Raw genomic sequence first — 24,164 nt, 5'->3', positions numbered from 1 at the left:
ATCATACAGGTTATCAAAGTGCTTAGAATTGGCATATTTGTTTAAAAATGAGTCGTGGGAATAGCTATCCTACCTTTTTTGCATGTCCATTGAACCTTATGTTTTTACAATTGAAATAAGCCAAAACTGAGCTCAGCAATTAAGCAGCTAGAATAAGTGGCCAAAATTTTTGATTTATTTGCAACTTTATGTAGAAATCCATGGCAGTGCATATTTGAGAAATTTCCCAAGTTTGTATAGCATTGATTTGTTACAATTTGAAAAAAAAATCCATACTAACACCAACATACTAGAGCAGGGAATGAGGGGAGGAGATGTAAAAAGCATTTATGGAAGGTGTGTCTGCCACTATATAGACTGGTACATTTCATATGCCTTTATGTTAGGGAGTAATTGTCCTTGGCCTGGTGAGTGACTTGCAAGGATACAAAAGGGAATTTGGGGTTTCGGTGAAGTTTGTTTTTACACATTCTCAGTCTTATAGGTGTGATTTATATAAAAGTATGGTGGGATACCTGGGGCCTCAGTTGGTTAAGCCTCTGACTCTTGGCTCAAGACTTGACCTCACAGTCAGGAGTCCACTCCATGCTGGACATGGAGCCTACTTAAAAGGGCACCTAGTGGTGTGGTTAAGCTTCTGTTTCCGCTCAGGTTGTGATCTCAGGGCCCTGCGTTGTGACAGCCCTACACACTAATCTTGGAGTCCGCTTGGGTTTCTCTTTCCTTCTGCCCCTCCCCCACTGCATGCACACTCTCAAATCTTTGAAAAAAAGAAGTATGGTAGTTAATTCAGTCTACACAGTTTTTCTTTTTTAATGACATTTATTGTGGATTTCAGCAGCTAACATAAAACTCATTCTAGATTGCTTAGCAAGGTTTCTCGTACTTGGAGCTTTTAATCCACTACTGTTGGATACGGCGAATTGATTGAATCTGCGAAGTCTGGGCGTGAGAACCCCACTCTTTCCAGTGTTTATAATCTCCTCCATGATGGTCACATTCCAAGATATATTGATAACCACGGTATCCAGGATACTGGTAGCAAACCCAGCTAGAAAATCCAAAGCACATTAGATTATTAAAACTAGTTAGAAACACGGTCAGTACCCTAAAACCGAGCCTCTTTACTCAGCGCAATTGGTACAGAGTGCTTTTCGCCTTGGAAAACAGCAGTCATCCTGAATGTGCCAGGCACTATTTGTGAGCATAATATGGCCACAGCTAGTCGAAAATCAACTTTGATTATGAGAAAACGTAAAAGAGGGTGCCTGGTTGGCTCAGTTGGTTAAGTGTCTAACTTTTGATTTTAGCTCAGGTCATGATCTCAGGGTCTTGAGAGGGAGTAACCTACTCCGGGGGGAATCGGCTTCTCTCCCTCTGCCCCTCCCTCTGCTTATGAGCATGCACTCTCAAATAAATCTTTTTTTTTTTTTTAAAGATGTTATTTATTTATTTGACAGATCACAAGTAGGCAGAGGGGGGGAAGCAGGCTCCCCACGAGCAGAGAGCCCAACGTGGGGCTCGATCCCAGGACCCCGAGATCATGACCCGAGCCAAAGGCAGAGGCTTTAACCCACTGAGCCACCCAGGTGCCCCTAAATGAATCTTTTTTAAAAAACTAAAAGAGTAGTCAACGTAATTCCATAGAGAAATATTTGAGAGGGGAAAAAAACTGACCGTGAGAGTTGGTACCAACAACTTGAAATTTGAAAATTAATAGAACGTGCCAGCCAAATTAGTATACTAATGTATGAAATCTGATAAGATGTAACCATTCATGTATTAATATTTACAAGATCTACATTTGCAAGAGTTACTTTGAAATGTGCCCCAACCCTGTTTTTGCACTTACGCCCCACATTGTATCTTCATGGACCCAACTTCGTTGTTGAACCAACCCATGGCTTGCAAGGAGGGGTAGTCATCACAGATCTCCCACTGGCGTCCAATGAAGTTTTCCTTCTCAAAGATGGTAATCTTAGACTCCTTATGATTCTGTAATCCAGAAATTTTTAAGAAATCATTTGGTACCAGTGTTAACGACTGTCTTCTTAATTCTTTATCTTTTTCCAAATTCAAGATACTTCTGGTTTACAGATGGGAGTACATGATCATTGATGTAAAAATATTTCAGGCAATACAGAAGTAAGAACTACTCAGTCCTGTCTGGTCCAATGAAATAACCATAACATTTCAAATGTACAAATAACATGTTCCTCGTTAGTATAGTGGTGAGTATCCCCGCCTGTCAAATAACATGTAATACCATGGGGCAACTAAAGGTCGACAAAGAAAATAGAGCAGGAAAAAATACTTGAAACACAGCCAACCAAGGGATTAATATTCACTAATGTGAGAAAAGATCACAGAAATTAGTAGAAAAAGTAAGCTATGTATTCCAACACAGTATTGGAAACAACCTAAAGTCCAGTAGGGGGTATGAATACTATACAAACGTTAAGGCAGAGACTAACGTGTATGGAGTACAAAGACGGGCAAAACGAACTCTCACTAGTCACCCTACTGCACTTTTGAAGATCCTGGGCTCTTGAGTATCCACTTCCTGCCACTCCCACCTTAATGAAAATACCTTCTATAAGGGAAGAACCAAATGGCAGATTCAGAAACAGAGGGACCAGTGTTTTTCTTTCCTCTTTTTCCTGTTATCCTTCCTGCTGCATTTCAGCATAACTGATGAGAAGCAGCAGTGTCGCTCCATATACAGCCTCTCTTGCCCCAAACCCCCACATGCACAGAGGTGAAAAATGCAGAGACTCACAGCTGAACAGATGGGGCGGAAGGACATGAGGCGCTCAATGTGGTAGGCATTACTCCCGCTCCAGGCGTCCCAGCGAGGGTATTCTCCTCTCTCCAGGATAAACTGTTGCCCACAGAAGCTGGTATGCTCATAACCAACCCAGCTGCCAAAGACAAGTTGTGGCGTTTGTTCATGGTGTTTGGAGCCTACGTGGCCTCAGGGAGAAGGCATCTTTTGTTTTAGATGTAAAATATCAAGCCAGTTCCAACAGAGCCAAGTCACAAGAGGTGGGAAATGATCTGGCGGCTACAGGGATATGTACAAATATTACAAATGTAATATTTGTTTTGGGATTGTCCACTGAAAGGGTTTGCCTCGCTGACCTGAGTAATGTGTATGAGCAAAGTCAGTCTAAAATTTTATTTCCTTTCTCTCCAAGTTACCTTATTCTCTACTTGGAGCTCCAGGTCAGGATCTAGTGACTGACTATTGCTTTGGTTCCAGCCAAACCTATTGGCTTCTTCCTAAGGAAGCAAAGGGATGAACAGGCAGCTGATGGTTTACTAGTCTCTTGTTTCCTTTTAGCTTTGTGGGTTCTCGCTCCTGCTGTCACACCCCTGTTCCTCATTTACTAAAACACCTCGGATCAATTTTTCACAGCCAAACCTCAGTTACTGGTGACGCCTTAAAGTAGTTTACTCCCTTTAAAGGGTTAGCTCAATTTGGTGGCCCACAACTTGTGCAAAGACCATTTTGCTTTGGCCAAAGGAGAATCCTTTCCATGTGTTTTCAGGCTGATGGTAAAGGCCTCAACTATCCTGCCAGAGTCAGAAAACAAAACAAGAGTCTAACTCGTCAAAGAAATTAATCAACAAGAAACTCCTCAAAAATTAGCTGGGACCTAATACGGCTCTCACGTCCTGGGGTTTAGTTCCTTTTTACACTGAGAACTTAGGGAGTTAGCTGGAAAGAGGCTGTAGTTTGACACTTTCCTCTGTTTTCTGTAGGCAAGACAAACTGAAGGATCCTGTGGCTATTCTGGGAGAACAGGTATCAGCCTGGGGGCTCTAGAGGCCTGGATCTGATTACTGGCACTGCCCCTCCCCATGGTCTACATTTCTTTAATGCACCCCCCACCACCACCAAAGCGAGTACCAAGCCACTAGGAACCTCATGTTCCTTCTAGCTTTGAGTTACTAAATTACACACACAGTGATTTCTTTTGAGATTACTGCCATAGGGAGGCCACTTTCCCAGAACAGATTAGAATCTGGGGGCGGGGGGGGGGGCGGGGAGACATCTTTCTTCCCTGATCCTCCACCTTTATGGCCCCATTTCTACAGAGACCACAAACAAGGGCCCTGAGGTCCTGCTGAGGTCCATACTCACGCGCCACATTCCACCTTGAGAGACCGGACATTATCAAAACTGCGCTCAGAGACATTTGGGCAGGAGCTGGTGAACTCCATCCTCTTGCCCTGGAAATTCTCCTGGTCGTAGATGGTTAGCTGAATGAAATTGAACGGGGAAACAAAGTTAGAACGTGGTACATCAGGAAGAACAGAAGCCCCAGTCAAGGGCTTGACTTTTGTCTGACCCTGCGTTTTCCATCACTAGCTGTAGCCCAGGATGTCTGGTAAGGTCTCTTCCACTACAGACAGGATAGGAAGGGGCTTGGATTAATACCACTGGTTGGTGGTGTTTAGATGCCCAGGCTAGGAATGAAGTGTGGGGATGAGTTCATGACAGGAATCGTTTGCCAGGAACAATACCTGGCCCAGTGGAAAGGATAATGATAATCCCAGGCCTTCCTGTGGATTATTTCTTATCTTCTCCAGCCACATTCACTACAGAAACGCATGGTGTAAACCGAGAATTGTGATCAGCCCCTTTCATACCTTGAACTAGAACTTGGCTCTTGAATCTGGCTAGAGGACAAACTCCCAAAACTGTGAACTCTCCCTCAGAGTTGACCCAGTGAAGAAGGTAGGAGTGTTGAGGAAAACAGCGAAAAGCTGAGGATCAGTCGCTTCGGGTAATGGTTACCATCAGCCTCAGGTTGGGAGTCGGGAACCTGGGTCGGGATCTGGTGGCAAATCTGTCATTTCCAGACCTCAGCTTCTCCACGGCAGCATATTCCACTCTGGGCTGCTCTATGTTTTTAATTCTTTTTTTTATTTAATTATTTTATTTTCAAGTAATCTCTACACCCAATGTGGGGCTCCAACTCACCTCCAAGGTCAAGATGTGCACGTTCCACCAATTGAGTCATCCAGGCGCCCCGGGCTGCTCTGTTTTAAGATGATTTTCGGGGCACCTGGATGGCTCAGTTGGTAAGCCTCTGCCTTCGGCTCAGGTCATGACCCCAGGGCCCTAGGATTGAGTCCCACATTGGGCCCCCTGCTCAGCGGGGAGCCTGCTTCTCCCTCTCCCTCTGCCTGCCGCTCCCCGTGCTTGTGCTCTCTCTCTGTAAAATAAATAAATAAAATCTTTTTTTTAAAAAAAGGTGATTTTAGTAGTGTGGAGGAGAGGTGACCTAGAAAACGAGGTATCATCTTCCACACGCCAAGGGCTTCCAGGGTCATCCTTCTGTCAGAATGGGGCATTCTGAAAGATCCTTCCTGAGACAACATCTGGATGTTGGGTCGACCCTTCCCCTAAAACTGCTATGTTATTGGTCGGTCACTGTCCCATGGAAAAGCACAACCCTGGGACCTGTTCACAGCACCTCTCATCCCCTGCCCTGGGGGACTGCTCAGTATTCTACCTGACGGGGGGGGAAACTTACCTTCCATGGCCCCACGGACCCCGGCATGGGGTTGGTTTGAGCCATCTTGGTGGTTGGAAGGGTTTCTGGAAGACAAGACACCCATCAGTGACATGGCCTCTGGGGGCCAGGGGGCGAAGCGACAGCAAAGGAGGAAGGAAAGGGGGCTTCAAGTCCAGTAGATAGAGTTGGCCTGGGGTCCCGGTTTTGCCTTCCACTAGCTGAGCCTCCGTCGTTTCCCCCTGGCAGAGCTTCTACGTGCAGTTTCGAGGGGATTCCAAGCAACAGTGCGGGTGACCTGCGGCCCAGGCCGCGTGACCTCTTGGTTTCTGTGGCTGTTGCGTTCTTGCCTGCCTCCAGGTACCCCCGTGGGTGGCAGCACTGCCTCTGTCTCGCCCACCCCAGGATAAAGTCCTTGGTGACTGACCCTCCCGTCCACACGCAGCGTGGGGTCCCCTCCCACCCGGCTCCTCACAGCCCGACGCCAGCTGGCCGCGCGCCACCCGCCGCCATGGCCTCCCCGGGAGAGAGACAGGGCTGCTCTTCCAGCTCGTGGGGACTCGCTTTCTTTCCTGGTGTCCCGCACTCCTTGGAGCACTTCCCTCTGTCTCTCTGTTGAAGGTGGCCTGGGGGAACACCTCAGGGGCAGGGCCTGGGTCTCCCGACGGAAGGGAGGCAGCGCCATGTTGGGCCCAAGTCCGGGCAGTTCGGGGTTGAGGGAGAGGATGGGTGGCGTGGAAAAGCCTCACTGAAGGGAAGTGCGCAAGCAAACGGGGCTGATAATAGCGAAAACATGGCTCTACGCCAGGCCCTGTTCGAGATGCTGGATATGCATTTAGTACACTTAATCTTGACAGCAAGCCTGTGAGGAAAGTGCTGTCATCCTCCCCATTTTTTTTTTTTTTTAAGATTATTTATTTATTTATTTGACAGACAGAGATCACAAGTAGGCAGAGAGGCAGGCAGAGAGAGAGGGAAGCAGGCTCCCTGCTGAGCAGAGAGCCCGATGCAGGACTCGATCCCAGGACCCTGAGATCATGACCCGAGCCGAAGGCAGCGGCTTAACCCACTGAGCCACCCAGGTGCCCCTCATCCTCCCCATTTTACAGGTGAGGATGCTGAGGCCCATCGAGGTCAGGCAGACGGGAAAGATGGTAGCCAGAGGAAAGGAAGGCAGGATGGGAGGGAGGGAAGGACGGAAGAAGACAAGCAGCTCTCTTGGCCCGCAACAGCCATCTGTAGCCCTTCTTTCTGGCTGGTCCCCGGCCCAGGGGCCGATGCGTGTGCCACACTCTGCAGTGCATCTTTCCATTCTGCACCTCTGACCCGCCCCCCCCCGGACTTCTCCCTCTGCCCTGGGAGCCTGTTCGTTTCTGGGATCGCCATGCACCCTCTCAGCCCTGATGGCGAGGTCAGGGCTCACTGCCATAAACATACTCCTCTCCAGGCGCCAAGGGAAGGCTGCCTCCCCCAGAGTTCCCCACTCTTCTCCAGGCAGGCCAGGGCACCCTGCAGGGCCTTACTCACCCAGCTCCTGCTGCACGGTCTGGGTCTCCATCTGGTGCCACTTCCTCTGCGGCTCTGCTCTTTATAGCCCCGGGGCGGAGGGCCTCCGGCCCTGTCAGCACTCTGCTTTCCCTCGGCTTTTGTCCCCCCTGATCCCCAGAGCTTTGGTGGCTCAGCCTGCTGGGCAGGCATCCCTCAGGCTTTTGTTTCAACTGGGGAAACAGAAATCCAAAGAGGCGCTGCTGCGGCGGGCGAGGCTGGCGGTGGGAGACCTTGGCCGTGGCCGTGGTTTTGATCTCAGAACAGCGGCGAGGTGAGGACAGGTGTCTGTGTGAGCGCCGGGCCCCTAACCCTTCTTCAAGGTCCTCTTGCTGCCCTGGGACCTTCCTCGGACCCACGTCACGGCCGACACATCAAAATGCACCTCATTTCCCACCCACGATGTACATTTTTTGCTCTGAAGAAAGGTGAAAGGACCATAAAAATTCTGAACTTTATTAGGACCCCCCCAAAAAGGGGGGGCGTTCACTGTGTTCTCAGGAATCTTTATCATACTATATTTATATAGAAATCTGATGAAACTGATGAATCACAGACCTGTACCCCTGAAACAAATAATATATTATATGTTAATGAATTGAATTTAAATTAAAAAAAGAAATCTGTAAGAATTGAATTCAATGATGGCTGATCAGTGGACATGAATCTCTCTGTGGTGATTGTATTAAATATTCATTTTTTAAATTTATTTATTTGACAGATGGAGATCACAAGTAGGCAGAGAAGCAGGCAGAGAGAGAGGAGGAAGCAGGTTCCCCACTGAGCAGAGAGCCCGAAGTGGGGCTCGATCCCAGGACTCTGGGATCATGACCTGAGCCGAAGGCAAAGGCTTTAACCCACTGAGCCACCCAGGTGCCCCTTAAATATTCATTTTAATTTTGCAGTTTTTATTTTAAAATTTGGGGGCCAGTGAGTCTTTTGGGGTTCTTAGTACATGGTTTTAGGACCTTGGAAATCTCACAGGCCCAAGGTACTATGTGCCTCCAGTACCCTAAAAGCTCCGATAATCTCTCCCGGGAGGTTCAGAACATTTGGGGAGAGGAGTGCTGGGGAATCATGGGTTTCCCTAGGAGCCCCGAGGGGCGGATGTGTTGCTCAATTTTCACAGCTGCTGTGAGAAGCAGGGGTAAGGAATGCTTTGAGGCAGGCAAACAGGTGATTCTGGGCAAGTCCATTAGCCTCTCTCAACCCTGCAAAGGGAGATAATATCAACCTGACACGTTCTAGGTTCATTACTGCTTATCACCCTCCTCTTTTTCTGGTGACAGATACTGTAGAAAATTCCATAGCAGCTTGGAGAGAGGAAGAAACTTTTCCCAGGAAAGTTCTCCCAATCCCTCTCTGCCAATCATGTCCAGCCTGTGACTCAAGATTGGTTGAAGAACCAAAACCCAGGGGGCGAGTTCTGATAGAGACACAAGTATTTGCAGATTTGGGCAGAACATTCCAAACATCTAGGTCTGAGGCTGAGCACAGAGTGCCGCCCTGGATGTTTCTGCTGCTTGATTAATTGGTGATGTCCGGATCAATGGCTGGCAAGGGACAGAGTTGCATTGGGGATCATGGTAGGCACTGGCTGGCTGGTGGCCGTGCAAGGGATTAAGGGACCAGCAGTCCATGGCGGGTGGTTCTTCCCTACCTTCCCCTCTGTTCCTGCACAGAATTAGGGTCTTAGGAAAACACCTGTCCGGTCATTTGTTCACTCCGTCGTTCCCTGCCCCCTGGACTGGCAATGTGCTCTCATGGCATCCCGTACCTCTCCCCCTAAGTGCATTGGTGACACTGTAGAAAATACTTTAAAAACTAGAAATATTGGGCTCCAAGGAGGGCAACTGAGACACTGGGGGCTCAGGTAGAGGACAAAACTTCTCACAGTATATTTGTCTGTACTTTTTGAGTTTTGAACAATGTGAACACCGTTGCTATCAAAAAATCACTCAAGCGGGCGCCTGGGTGGCTCAGTGGGTTAAGCCGCTGCCTTCGGCTCAGGTCATGATCTCAGGGTCCTGGGATCGGGTCCCGCGTCGGGCTCTCTGCTCAGCGGAGAGCCTGCTTCCCTTCCTCTCTCTCTGCCTGCCTCTCTTGTGATTTCTCTCTGTCAAATAAATAAAATCTTTAAATAAAAAAAAATCACTCAAGCTATTTTTTTAAAAGATTTTATTTATTTATTTGACAGAGAGAGATCACAAGTAGGCAGAGAGGCAGGCAGAGAGAGAGGAGGAAGCAGGCTCCCTGAGGAGCAGAGAGCCCGATGCGGGACTCGATCCCAGGACCCCGAGATCATGACCTGAGCCGAAGGCAGCGGCTTAACCCACTGAGCCACCCAGGCGCCCCACTCAAGCTATTTTTGAAAAGAAAAAAGCCGAATTGCTCAATTATCTGACTCTTCCACTGGACTTCGTGCCCCGGGAAGGCGGTGACTTCCTCTGTCTTGTTTGTCGCTGTATCTTCCGTTCTGGACCTAACTCCTAGCTCGGAATAGGTATGTTTTGAGTGAATGGACGTATAAATGAATGACATCCAATGATAAACGAGGCTTTGTACCCCCGGGGGCACAGAGGTAACCATGAGATTGTCCTGACCCTCATGACAACTGACCTGCTTGGGTTGTGTTTGTGCTCTGAGTAAATAGTCTCAGCGTCTTCATTCGGGACTTTATGTCCCGTTTAAGTGTCAGTACAACAAAGACTGATGGAGTCAAGTTTTACGTTTTCCAGAAAAGTAGGGCTCTTATGTTTGATCGAAAAGCCCAAACACACACGCACAAGACTATAGTGCGAGTAGGGGGTGGGGCGGGAGAGGGTTATTGCGTGACCCATTTACCAGCATCGATCCAATATGGTGGGAGTCATGAGCAGCCCTAGCTTGTCCTCCTCCTGCTTTCCTCAACGAAGCCTGAGGAAGCAGATCTCCAGCTAACCGTTATGCCTCCCAGATATCACCTCCATATTGGTAACCAAGTTCTCTCTCCGGTGTAGATTAGGAAAATACCGTCTACTGGACTCACTGCCGTTGGACGGAGGAAGAGCAAGGCCTCGGGATAGCATCAGGCACTCAGAGCTCAATAAATGCCAACTACATTATCGATTATCCCAAGTCAGACACCATCTTGTGCCAGATTCTCACAGACACAAGTGGGAGCAGCCGGCAAAGATCTTAGAAAAATGCATCAGATGAACGTTTTCTTTGAATTTGGAGAAGATCACCTTCGTTCAGTTTTTCTTTTTTCCCAATAACTTTGTTTATATGGGGTTTTGGGTGGTGGGTGTCGCGTGTGTTTATTTGATTTTAGCAGTACATTCTGTCAAATTCTCTAAGGTCCCTGCTCTACTGGGGCCATGGATGGTGAACCGTGTTCTCGGCCCATCTACTTGTGAAGTAGGGGCAGCGGGCGATCCAGCGGGATGGGCCCGTTGAGTCGAAGGTGAGGAAGGCCCTTCAGGGGAATGAGACAGCCCTCCAAATGTCACCTTCTCCATTTAAACTGCGAGCTCCTCAAGACTAGGGCGGCAGCCTATGCATGGAAGACACTCAGTGGAATCTTCTGGATGGCTTGGACCTCTGGCCTTGCCTCTGGGCCCAGGGAGCCTCTCAGGATGAGGCCCAGTGCAGGAGGGGTGAGGTCATGGGGCCAGGGCAGCCCCTGGACTCAGCACTTTGTGGCAAGAGCATAATGGGGCTGACCAGGCGGCTGAGCAGCACTTCTGTTGTTTGGAAATAAGCAGGATGGGTACAAAGCAAAGGGCTCAGTCAGCGTTCATCCAGCACCTACCTCCCCCACAAGGGGCTGCTTCTGGGGGACCCATTTAGCCCTCGCCCTAGCGGGAGAGATAGGGGGCCTGGCTGGGCCTGGGGAGGCACAAGGGCTGGCAGAGAATGTGGGGGGCGTCCTGAGCCTCCCATTCTTTCTGAGCACTTGCTTTGGGCCCGTTCCTCTGCATCCAGGAGCAAAGGACACCCACCTGCTTGGGACACTGTTGTCCTGAGGGCCAGCCTCCCTCTCGGGCTCCCTCGGTGGGTAGCTGGCTCGAAGGCATTTCAGCTGGGTTTGGTCTCACGGAATTTCATGACAGCGGCTGAAGTCCTGTCTTCTCAGCCGGAACCCCACAAAACTTAGAAAACAGGTACGAGGACGGGCCTTACCCTACCGGCGACCACCAAGCCCACTCTGTTCCCCACAGCCCAGTGGCCCAACCTGGTCTCACTGAGGAAGGCAAGGGTTAGCAAATCAAAATACAGGATACCCACTTAACTATGAATTTCCAATAAACAATGAATATGTTGTCGTGTATAAATAGGTCCCGAACGTTTTTGTATACTAAAAGCTTATTTGTTTTTTATCTGAAATTCAAATGTCCTGCCCTTTCTCTGCCAATCTTAGTCTCCCTCCATCTTTGTCTGGGCTATCTTGTGATGCCTGTCTCCCTCTCTGCTTCTCTTCCATCCTCTGGAGAAATCAGTGCAAAAAGCCACTGTCTTCAGGAAGCCTTCCCTAGCATACCCTGGTCCACATCCCGTAACAAAGAGGAGAATGGAAGAGAATTTTTTTTTTTTTAAGATTTTATTTATTTGACACAGAGGGAGAAAGAGAGAGAGAGAGAGCACAAGCAGGGGGAGTGGAGGGAGAAGCAGGCTTCCTGCTGAGCAGGGAGCCCGATGCAGGGCTGGATCCCAGGACCCCGAGATCATGACCTGAGCCAAAAGCAGACACTTAACCGACTGAGCCACCCAAGCACCCTGAGAATATGTTTTTAAGTGTTTTCCCAAATTCTTTCTTATATAACCTTCCCAAATAACCACGTGAGATACGCTTAACTAACTCTTCTTACTGTAGGAGAAACAGACTCAGAGAGGGCATGTTCCTTACCCAAGGTCACATAGCTAGGAAGCGGCAAGGCAAATTTCAAACTCAATTCTCTTTGGTGCCGAAATCTTTATTCTTTACCACGTGGCTTTTGGAGTCCTTGCGTTTCACTTGGGTGAACAAGCGTGGCTCACGGGGCATAACCATAGAAGCAACTTTGTTTTCACCGGCTCTGCTCCTGTATGCTTTTTCTTTCTTTTGTTTTGTTTTGTTTGTTCGTTTTCCCCCACTTCCCCCTCCTGTACATTTTTTTTTTTCTGGGGCACTAGTGTCTCTCCCTTGTCTCAGATGGAAACTTGGGCAGTGTCTTGGGTTTTCTGGTCACTTTCAGGTCATAAAAACTTGGAGGGTGACTTTTCAATCACAAAACACAGCCTCACTTTTCCACTATTAGAACATTCAGTCGTAACCCAAACTTCAATCTCCTTTCAAAGGTGTGTCTTTTTCTCCCTGCCACCCCTTGCTAGGACCTGCCTTAGACCGAAAGCCTGCAACAGGAGGATGGCTCTCTTTTCCTTCTTCCCCTTATTCATGGGTTTCTGATCCTCCCAGGGCTGGCGGGAAGGGGAGAGGAAGGAGAGCAGTCCTGTGCTAAGATGCTTCACACTCTGCACCTGGAAACTCTTCCAAGCTGCCTAGCTTGTGGGTGCTGAGTGGATCTCAGGAGAGCCCCCACCTGCAGTAGCCTTGACCTCGGTCTATACATCTCCAGTAGGGCCCTAGACTCACTCTGACGAGGACCCATCAATCCTCCAGGCCGTCTATTGGAATAAATCTAGCCCAACCCCATCCCAGTTCCTTCTGAGGCACCACCCACCTCCGGTCTTCAGGAGTGTGCTTTGCCAGGACAAATTCTTTCCCTCACCCCTCAGCAGTTACCCCTCAGCAGTTACCCACCCCAAAGTCTAACCTTTAGATTTCTAACAAGAGGGACACAGAGCAGTCTTTCCCCAGGGGCCTGGGAGCCTTTTCCTTCTCTTGAGGTGGAAACTCTTCCCACTCCTTCCCCTGAAGCACAAGCTTTGTCCATAAACGTTCTCCAAGTTCTGCCTCTCATCTCTCCAAGTCTATATATCCTTGGGGTAAGAAGGGAGGGTTAAGAGCCATCAAATCAGTTCTTAAACACCTCCTCTGAAATTTCTGCAGAGTGGTCTCTCCCCTATGTGCGACATAAACAGAAACCCATAGCGGGGTTTCTGATATCTATTATTTAGCATCTCAGCCAAATGTCCATGCTTTCGTCTTGTTCCGTCTCCTTGTGCTGCTCACCCACTATACTCCCTTTTCTCCCAGTAGGACACCTTACGTTCTGTTTCCATCAGCCACGGCCTTTCTCCACTGCCAGCCCCTGGAACCTACAGTACCTGCAACCCCAACAGGCTCGCTTCTTCACCACCTGCCCTGGGTCCTCACTGATACCTGTCCTGGATAACACCCTTTCTATCTTCTTAAGAACTTCACTTATGGGGCGCCCGGTGGCTCAGTCCATTAAGCGTCTGCTTTCGGCTCGGGGGGTCCTGGGATCGAGTCCTGCACCAGGCTCCTTGTCCAGCAGAGACCCCGCATCTCCCTCTGCCCCCTCCCCCCAACACCCCCGCTCATACTCTCTCTTTCTCTTTCTGTTTCTCTCTCAAATAGATAAATAAAATCTTTAAAAGAGTAATTCACATATTTTACTCCAGAAGTAGAGGTAACTTAAATCATGTATTAATGAAAGATGTATAATAAATTTTTTTTTACAAACTCAGCAGCCTTACTGCCTAGAGGCTCCCTCTGTCAACTGTTTTCATTTTTCTTTTGGTACTCACTGATTTTAGATGTTTTATATTGATTTCCTATCTTGGCAGATCGGATTTCAGCTCTTTTCCCCTCCCCACCCCCCATAGATATATTATAAATTTTGCTTAAATCAATATTCAGTGAATCTGTTTCTGTGACTTTGTAAATATTGTTTTTTCCTGGACCAAATAACACATGAGAACATTTTTTTTTTAAGTAGGCTCCACACTCAGCATGGAGCCCAACGTGGGGCTTGAACTCACCACCCTGAGAGCAAGACCTGAGCTGAGATCAAGAGTTGGTCGCTTAACTGACTGAGCCACGCAGGCGCCCCGCATCTCCTGTTTTGAACCATTTTTTGCTTTTCCCGGAGCTAAAAATTAACTTGTTTTTTTTTTTTCATAGGTTCAGTTTTCCAGTGTTTTCATTAAATACCTCTTCATACAATATTCTTCATGGTCGACCTTAGCAGATCATCTGTTGGCTCCATCTTTCCCCCCAGAAACCTCTGTCTGGAAGCCTCTGTTGTTCTGCTCCAGGCTGAAGAAATTTCTTTCTTTCTTTCTTTCTTTCTTTCTTTCTTTCTTTCTTTCTTTCTTTCTTTCTTTCTTTCAGGTCTATTTATTTATATGAGATCCCGGGGGAGGGGCAGAGGGAAAGGGAGAGATCGAGAATCTCCAGCAGATTCCCCACTGAGTGCAGAGCCCAATGCAGGGCTGGATCTCACGACCCTGAGATCATGATCTGAGCTGAAACCAAGAGCAGAGGCTTAACTGTGCCCCCCAGGTGCCCCTGAAGAAATTCTTTCTATGATGCTGCACAGGTCCTACCCAGAGACGTCTCTTAGCAGACATCCTGGGAATCCCCTGTGCTATAATCCAGGGTTGAATTCCATATCTAGCTCTCATAGTTTACTTTTTTGTTTTTATTTTCTTATTTTAATTTTTTTTAAAGTAAGCCCTACACCCAGTGTGGGGCTCAAACTGACGACCCCGAGATCAAGAAGTCATATGTTCTACTGACTGAGCCAACCAGGTGCCCCTCAGCGTTCACCTTTTTTGGATTTGGTGAAGCTGAAGGTGAACCTTCACTAATAGCATCCTGAGAAATGGTGCATGGAGATGAATGTTTTAAGATCAAAATGCATAAAAACGTATTTTTGTACGGTCACGTTTGACTGAAGGTTTGGCTGAGTATAGAGGACTAGTCCTCTACAAATTGAGATTCTCCCTTTGTCTTTTATGTGTGGTGCTTTTTGATTCCTGATCCTTTGTATGAGACTTTTTATTTTCTTTCTAGAAGCTTTTGGAGTCTTTTTTTTTTTTTTAATCCCCAGTAAGATGAACTTCTTGAGGCTTTGCCTGGGTGAAAATCTTTTTCCTTTATTTTTTCTGGGCATTTGGTAGACTCAACCTTCAAGAAACGTATCTCCTTCGATGGGAAATTTTCCTGCATTGTTTCTCTGATCTCTGATCATTTCCTTTTTTTTCTTTTTCTGTTTTTAAAGATTTTTTAAAAATTTATTTGACAGAGACACAGCGAGAGAGGAAATACAAAAAGAGTGAGTGGGAAAGGGAGAAGCAGGATCCCCGCTGAACAGGGAGTCCAATGTGGGGCTCTTTCTTAGGACCCCGGGATCACAACCTGAGCCGAAGATAGATGCCCAGAGACTGAGCCATCCAGGCACCCTCTCTGATCATTTTCTGATCTCTTTGTTGGGGCGTCTGGGTGGCTCAGTGGGTTAAGCCTCTGCCTTTGGCTCAGGTCATGATCTCAGGGTCCTGGGAGCAAGTCCCGCATTGGGCTCTCTGCTCAGCAGGGAGCCTGCTTCCCCCTCTCTCTCTGCCTGCCTCTCTGCCTACTTGTGATCTCTCTTTCTCTGTCAAATAAATAAATAAAGTCTTTTTTAAAAAATGTTTAGAAGATTTAAAAAATTAAACAATAAAATAAAATAAAATAAAATCTCTTTGTCTGCAAGTTCTACTGGTTGGACATTTGACTTCCTGAACTGATACTCAGGCTTCCTTATATTTCCGTTTTATTTTTCTCTTTGTCTTTTTGTTCTGGCATCGAAGAGATGTCCTTAATTTCAGCTTTTGCTGTGATATTAGTTTCCCCCCGGTGCTCTAGCAAATCATCACAAGACCCTGGCTTCCGCTGACACAAATTTCGGATCTCCCAGCTCTGTAGGCAGGGCTGTGTTTCTTCCGTAGGCTCTGGGGGAGAATCTGGGGCTCTGCCTTTTCCAGCTCCTGGAGCCTGCCTGCATTTCTTGGCGCAGGGTTCCTCCCTCTAACTTCAGAGCCAGCAGCATCCCCTCTTCAAATCTCTCTCTCCTTCTCTCTCTTTCTGACTCTCCCTGCCTGCCTCTCTCACAAGGACATACCCAAATAATCCAGCCTATTCTCTCCACCTCAAGTTTCTTTCTCCTATCTGCAAATTCCCTTTGCCCTGTCATGCTCTTATGTTCTGGGGGTTAGAGTGTGAACCTTTTTGGAGGTCTGTTATTTTGTCTACCGCAAACGCTTTGACTGAAGCTATTATTTTAACTATCACGCTTTTCATGTCCAAGAGCCAATTTTGTTCTCTCTGATTGTTTCATTTTAAAAGCATTCTAGTCTTGTTTCATAGCTGTAATATTTTTGTTGATCCCTCTGAGGATATTGTTCCTTCTTTGAAGTTTTCTTCTTTGTCCTACATGATCTTTATTCCCTTTGAGTTCCTTTAGTTCTGTTTGCTTGCTTTGATTTTTCTTTTTTTTTATGTTGGAGGCTTTTCTCAAATGTGTTATGTTCTGTGGATGTCCTTTCTTATTCCAGAAAAATCTGGCTGGAAGCTGATTGGAAAAACCTGATTCAAAGTGCTGGATGCCTGGGTGAAGATGGTCAATAGGAAGGTTCCATTATAGGACAAGAGGTAGTCAACCTGGTTTTGTTGTTGTTGTTGTTGGGATCAGTATCTGTAGGTCTTTCCTTGGGTTGGTTCAGTTTCTACTGAGAATGGTTATGTCTCTGGCTGTTAGTTTTCTGGAGCTGGGTGGAAGGGGACAGGTGCTAGCCTAGACTCTCACTTCCTCTTCCTGGTCTCAGCTCAGCAGCTCACCTCTCCCCTCCTCCGTGCCCGGTGTGCTGTCTCAGGTGCTCCTCTGATTCAAAGTCCACACAGTCTTATCTCGAGGAGGATTTTAACCAAGCAGTGGGTGGGAAGGTAGGGGTACTGAAAGCTAACGACTCTTTCTACAGATCTTCATGAAGTCCTGCTTTTGGGGCTCTTTGAGTAACCCAGTCTCCTCCGGGGTAGTTGGCACCCCAATTCCAGGCCCTTTTCAATGTTGCAATGGATGATCCTCACTGCTTTCTTTTAGATTAGACTGTCTTTTTTGTTGTCCTGGCTGGGATATTTACCATTCACTCTTTTTTTTTTTTTTTTTTTTAAAGTAGGCTCCTTGCCCAACATGGGAATCCAACTCAAAACACTGAGATCAAGGGTGTTGTGCTCTACTGACTGAGCCAACCAGGTGTCCCCTTTCTATCTATCTCTCTATCTATTTTTCTATCTGTCTATTAGGCTCCATGCTGGGCATGGAGCCCAATGCAGGGCTTAAACTCACAACCTTCAGATGAAGACCTGAGCTGAGATCTAGAGTCAGACGCTGAACAGACTGAGCCACCCAAGTGCCCTCCCCCCCCTTTTTTAAAGTAAACTTTTACAAATGTCAGAATATGGGGCGCCGGGAAAAAAAAAGAATATGGGGCACCTGGGTGGCTCAGTGAGTTAAGCCTCTGCCTTTGGCTCAAGTCATGATCTCAGGGTCCTGGGATCGAGCCCCTCATCGGACTCTCTGCTAGTGGGGAGCCTGCCTCCCCCTCTCTCTCTGCCTGCCTCTCTGCCTGCTTGTGATCTCTGTCTGTCAAATAAATAAATTTTTTTTAAATCTTAAAAAAATTAAAATGTCAGAATAGTTTTAGATTTACAAAATTATTATGAGAATAATACAGAGAATTCTCATACGCTCCCCCCACCCAGTTTTCCCTATTATTAATATCTTATAACAGTTTAATACATTTGTCACAATTAATGAACTGGTAATAGTACATTATTATTAACTAAAGTCTATACTTACAGAGATTTCCTCAGTTTTTCCCTAATGTCTTTTTTCTGTTCCAAGATTCCAGCATGGATACCATTTTCTATTTTAGTTCTCATCTCTCCTTAGGCTCCTTTTGTTTGTGACAGTTCCTCAGACACTCTTTGGTTTTGATGACCTAGACAGTTTTGAGGAGTACAGGTCAGGTATCTTTACAGAATGACCCTCAATTAAGATTTGTCTGATGGGAGGCCCCTGGGTGGCTCAGTCGGTGAAGGGTCTGCCTTCAGCTCAGGTCATGATCACAGGGTCCTGAGACTGAGCCCCACATCGGGCTCCCTGCTGAGCCAGGAGCCTGCTTCTCCCTCTGCCTGCTGCTCCTCCTGCTTGTGCTCTCTCACTCTCTGTCAAATAAATAAGTAAAACCTTAAAAAAAAAGATGTTTCTGATGTTGTTCTCATGATCAGAATGAATTGTTGTGGGGAGGAGGACCCACAGAGGTAAAGGGCTATTCTCATCATATCCTATCAGGGATATGATACTATCAGATGAGTTATCACTATTGATGTGAATCTTGATTACTTGGCTCGAGGTAGTGTTTGTCAGGTTTCTTTACTTGTAAAGTTATTTTTTTTCTTTTCCATACTGTACTGTTTGGAAGAAAGTCACTGTGCACAGCCCACATGTAAGGAGTGGTGACATTTCTTTTTTAAGATTATTTATTTATTTGCCAGAGAGAGAGAGAGAGGGAACACAAGTAGGGGAACAGCAGGCAGAGGGAGAAGCAGGCTCCTTGTTGAGAAAGGAGTCCGGTGCAGGACTTGAACCCCGGACCCTAGGATCCTGACCTGAGCTGAAGGCAGGTGCTTAACCCACTGAACCATCCAGGTGTCTTGGGAGCAGTGACTTATGCTCCACCTCCTCAAAAGCTCCTACTTGCTTTTTGTCTTAAAGGTTTAATTAGATAGCCAATATCTATAAAGAACTTTATCAGACTCAACACCCAAAGAACAAACAATCCAATCAAGAAATGGGCAGAAGACGTGAACAGACAGTTTTCCAAAGAAGATGTGCAAATGGCCAAAAGACACATGAAAAAATGCTCAACCTCACTTGGCATCAGGGAAATACAAATCAAAAACCATAGTGAGATACCACCTCACATGGTCAGAATGGCTAAAATCAAGTCAGGAAATGACAGATGTTGGCAAGGATGTGGAGAAAGGGGAACCCTCCTACACTGTTGGTGGGAATGCAAGCTGGTGCAGCCACTCTGGAAAACAGTATGGAGGTTCCTCAAAAGGTTAAAAATAGAGCTACCCTACGACCCATCAATTGCACTACTAGGTATTTATCCAAAGGATACAAACATAGTGATTCAAAGGGGCACATGCACCCCAATTTTATAGGAGCAATGTCCACAATAGCCAATCTATGCTATGGAAAGAGCCCAGATGTCCATTGACAGCCAAATGGATAAAGAAGATGTGAGATATATACATATCTCTATCTATCTATCTATCTATCTATCTATCTATCTATCTATCTCTACATGATGTGAGATTTGATTGCATATATATATGTGTGTGTATATATATATATATATAATTAAATTCTACTCAGCCATCAAAAGGGATGAAAACTTCCCCATCTACAACAATGTGGATGGAATTAAAGGCTATTATGCTAAGCGAAATAAGTCAGAGAAAGACAAATATCATATGACTTCACTTATATGTGGAATTTAAGAAACAAAACTGATGAACGTAGGGGAAGGGAAGAAAAAATAAAACAAGAGGAAAGCGGAGAGGGAGACAAACCATAAGAGACTCTTAACTCTAGCAAACTGAGAGTTGCTGGAGGGGAGGTGGGTGGGGGGGATGGGATATTAGGTGCCGGGCATTAAGGAGAGCACTTAATGGAATGAGCACTTGGTGTTATATGCAACTGATGAATCTCTAAATTCTACCTCTGAAATTAATAATAAGTATATATTAATCAAATTAAATTTAAATTAAAAATTTTGAAACGGTCTAATTAGAAATTACTATGTCTTCTAGTTTCATCAGTGATGGAGTTTGGGGCACCTGGGTGGCTCAGTTGGTTAAGTGTCTGACTCTTGATCTTGGCTCATCATGATCTCAGCATCCTGGGACTGGCTCCATGCTCAGTGGGGACGCTGCTTCTCCCTCTCCCTCTGCCCTTCCCCCTGCTTGTGTTCTCTCTCTCTTTCTCAAATAAATAAATAAATCTTTTTTTTTAATGACAGATTTTGTGTTTCTGTTTTTTAGTCTCCGTGTTCTGTTCCTGTCATTTTTAACTTTTCTCCTACTGATTCTTTCCCCTCAACCTATAAATAGGCTTCAGAATTCATCTCAAACAAAACCCCAAACCCACTCAAGACTCTTCTTCCCCTTCTGGACATCACCACCTCCCCACATCATGGCCAGAGGTCTTAAAGAAATAGTGACTATTTCAACATCTTCACCCCCTTTCACTTTCTTTCTTTTTTTTTTTAAAGATTTTATTTATTTATTTGACAGACAGAGATCACAAGTAGGCAGAGAGGCACGCAGAGAGAGAGGGAGAGAGAGAGAAGCAGGCTCCCCGCTGAGCAGAGAGCCCGATGCGGGGCTCAATCCCAGGACCCTGAAATCATGACTTGAGCCAAAGGCAGAGGCTTAACCCACTGAGCCACCCAGGCACCCCACCCCCTCTCACTTTCAATAACAGCAATCTTATTTCTGTCCTTGCCACTCTTCCAAAACTGCTTTGGCCAGGGAGATCACGGACTTCCATATTGCCACACCCAGTGGACTCTTTTCTCTACAATATCTGTCCCACTAAGCATGTCCTTCTTTAGAAACACTCTTCCCTTGACTTCTGACTCACCACTCTCTGCTGCTCCTCCTGAATCTTCTTGGTCCCTTCTGTTGCCCCTTCCTGCTCCTCCTTCCATGGCAGTCTTCCTTACAGCCTCTTCTTCTTCTTTTTATTTTATTTTATTTTTATTTATTTATTTGACAGAGAGAGAGATCACAACTAGGCAGAGAGGCAGGCAGAGAGACAGGGGAATCAGGCTCCCTGCTGAGCAGAGAGCCCAATGCGGGACTTGCTCCCAGGACCCTGAGATCATGACCTGAGCCAAAGACAGAGGCTTAACTCACTGAGCCACCCAGGCACCCCTCTTTTTTAAATTATTATTATTTTTATTAACATATAATGTATTATTTGCTCCAGGGGTACAGGTCTGTGAATCACCAGCTTACAATTTCACAGCACTCACCATAGCATATACCCTCCCCAGTGTCCATAACCCAACCACGCTATCCCTCTGACCCCCACGCCCCAGCAACCCGCTGTTTCCGGAGATTAAGAGTCTCTTATGGTTTGTCTCCCTCCCGATCCCATCTTGTTTCATTTTTCCCTTCCCTACCTCCCACAAACCCCCACCCTGTCTCTCAAATTCCTCATATCAGAGAGATCGTATGATAATTGTCTTTCTCTGATTGACTTATTTCTTACGACCCTCTTTTCTCATTCTACATGTTGCTTGGTTAATCTCATCTATTCCCAAGGCTTCAACAACCACTTTATGATGATAACTTTCAAATCTATATTTCAAATTCAGACATCTCTCTTGGTATTAGTTTTCTAGGGCTACTGTCCAAGTTCCCATGACCTTAGCTTAACACAGCATACACTTAACTTTCTCGGAGTTCTTTAGGCAAGAGGTCTTAAATCTAAGTGTCAGTAGGGTTGGTTCCTTCTGGAGCCTCTGAAGCAGACACTGTCCCATGCCTCTCTCATGGCTTCTCGTAGTTGCCAGCAGTTCTTAGCATTTCTTGGGGTATAGATTCATCACCCCAGACCCTACCTCTGTCTTCACATGGTGTTCTCCATGTGTCTCTCTGTGTCTTCCCATGGCCTCTGAAGAAGGACACCAATCACTGGATTTAGGGTCCCTTCTAATCCAATAAGATCTCATCTTAATTTACGTAATTTCATCTACAATGACCCTATTTCCAAATAAGGTCACATTCTGAGCTTCCAGGTGGACATGAATTTTGGGGAGATACTCATCATTATTTAATTCCAGTTTTGAGTATTTGGCTACCTCCTGGACATCTCCGGTTGAGATGGTTTCCAATCAGTTCCTCAAGCCCAATACAGCCAAGCTGTTCAGATGATCTCTACTGTCACCCCCCCACCCTCAACCTGATCTTCCTCGATTTTCCCTGTCTCGGAGACGGCACCACCCTTCCACAGTTACCCAAGTGAAAAAGTAGAGAATCAGTCTTGACTTCTCTCTCTTTCTCACCCTCATAGCCAGTCTTTGGCTGAATCTTGATAATCCCACCTCCCCAGTAGCTCTATAAATCTTTGCTTCTGCATCCACACTCTATCATCTGCTAGTAATAGAAAATCCTAATAATGCAAACTTATGTTGGGACTAGAAGAAAATTATTTCGTTTACTTAAAAACAATAATGCAGTAAGGTAATCTTCAGTCTTGGTGGATCCAATGATGTTTCAATGGCCTGGGTTTTTTCCATCTCTGTTCTACTGATTTTAGTGTTGGCTTCATTCTAAGCCTTGTTGCTTTCATGATTGTTGGATGTTTTCCAGTAGCAATTGGGGCTGTGTGCTTCATTGTTCACATCCATCAGGAGAGAGAGAGAAAGAGTAGCTTCCTGTGGCTTTCCAAAAAGCAAGGAAGAAATTTTCCAGTAGCCTCCAACAGCCAAACCTCATGACTGACCAGCCATGATTAACAAGAGTTAACATTTTGTCATATTTGCTTCCGATCTTTTTTTCTTTTTGAAATAAATCTTATTGATAGAATGGACGATTTCTTTGTACTTCTCCCTAGTCTTATTCTCCCTTCCCCTCCTCAGAGGCAACCACTATCCTGAAGTTGGTATGTATGTCTTCCATCTCTGTTTGTGTATTTTTACTACATATTTATAAAACAAATGTATAGTTCTTGTGTGCATTTTGCAAAAAAAACACACATTAAATTGTACATGTAAGTTGTGTACATGTAAATGTACATGACAAATATTCTGCAAATCACTTTCTTGTTTCAACATTCTATTTTTGAAATCTGTCTGTGTTGATATGTGCAGATGACGTTCATTCATTCTGTGGGCTGTATAATATCCATAGTCAATGTACAATAATTTGCAATCTTACTTTGTGTCTTTGTGTCTTGATTTTCTGTGCCTCTTCCCACCACTCCTATCTTCTGACCGAATTCTTTAAATTCTCTTTTTTTCTCCACTGGTTTGAAAGGTATGCATTCTATTTCTGGTGTTTTTATAATTACATTTTCATCTTAAAAGTGTCCAGCTCCTCTGTCCTTCTGAATAAGATAAAGATCTTAACTCTAAACTTCCCATTCCCATCCTCTATGTTATCTTTCAGTTCCTTATTTTATTTTGCTTTTTAAGTAATTGATATATATTTAGATTTGCTAATTTATTTACTACCATTCCTTCTTGCATTTTATTCCTTCCTTCTGGATTTTTCTTTCTTTTTTTTTTTACTATTTTATTTATTTGACAGAGAGAAATCACAACTAGGCAGAGAAGCAGGCAGAGAGAGAGGAGGAAGCAGGCTCCCTGCGGAGCAGAGCCGAAGGCAGAGGCTTTAACCCACTGAGCCACCCAGGTGCCCCTTGGATTTTTCTTTCTTGTTACTAAAGTAATCCTTCAATAGTTCCTTCAGCAAATTTCCTTTTTTTTTTTTTGTGAAGATTTTATTTATTTAATTTGAAAGAGAATGAGCATGAAAGGAAGGAAGCTCAGAGGGAGAAACAGACTCCCTGCAAGCCATAGCCTGATGCGGGACCCAATCCCTGTAATCTGGGACCATGACCAGAACCAAAGGCTGACGTTTAACCAAATGAGCCACCCAGGCACCCTCAGCAAATTTCCATAAGTAATAAACTCTAAAAATCTTTGTATGTCAGGGCACCTGGGTGACTCAGTCGGTTAAGAGTCTGCCTTTGGCTCGGGTCACTATCCTAAGGTCCTGGGATGGAGCCTCGAACTAGGCCTCATGCTCAATGGGGAGTCTGATTCTCTCTCTCCCTCTTCCTCTCCCCCGACTGGTGCTCACTCACGCTCTCTCTCTCTCTCTCAAATAAACAAGTAAAATTTTAAAAAATCTCTTATGTCTAAAAACAACTTATTTCACCCTTTTTTTTTTTAGATTTTATTTTTAAGTATTCACTGTACCCAATGTGGGGCTTGAACTCACAACCTCAAGATCAAGAGTCACATGCTCTGACAGCCCAGCTGGACACCCCATTACCTTCACTTTTGAATGTAAGGATAGCT

The 24,164-nt window shown here is 45.8% G+C and overlaps 1 protein-coding gene across 1 annotated transcript; it reads right to left on the bottom strand.

Annotated features, from left to right (window-relative positions):
• Positions 1–903: 903 nt before the first annotated feature.
• Positions 904–7,083, bottom strand: CRYBA1 (crystallin beta A1). The gene is made up of 6 exons (XM_045986312.1): positions 7,053–7,083; positions 5,547–5,611; positions 4,148–4,266; positions 2,780–2,921; positions 1,853–1,995; positions 904–1,051 (listed from the first exon to the last, which is right to left on the bottom strand). The coding sequence occupies exons 1-6, from the start codon at positions 7,081–7,083 to the stop codon at positions 904–906; spliced, it is 648 nt and encodes a 215-aa protein (XP_045842268.1).
• Positions 7,084–24,164: the final 17,081 nt, after the last annotated feature.

Source organism: Meles meles, chromosome 18 (genome assembly GCF_922984935.1).
Source record: "Meles meles chromosome 18, mMelMel3.1 paternal haplotype, whole genome shotgun sequence".
NCBI lineage: Eukaryota > Metazoa > Chordata > Mammalia > Carnivora > Mustelidae > Meles > Meles meles.
This window is presented reverse-complemented; position numbering and strand designations above follow the sequence as displayed.

What these genes read in the sequence shown, in the direction of transcription:
- CRYBA1 (XM_045986312.1), bottom strand. Translation starts at nt 7,083, where the DNA reads ATGGAGACCCAGACCGTGCAGCAGGAGCTGG. An exon ending in GGTCCGTGGGGCCATGGAAG is followed by an intron (nt 4,267 to 5,546) that starts GTAAGTTTCCCC and finishes AATTTCATTCAG; the next exon opens with CTAACCATCTACGACCAGGA. An exon ending in CTCAAGGTGGAATGTGGCGC is followed by an intron (nt 2,922 to 4,147) that starts GTGAGTATGGAC and finishes TGTCTTTGGCAG; the next exon opens with CTGGGTTGGTTATGAGCATA.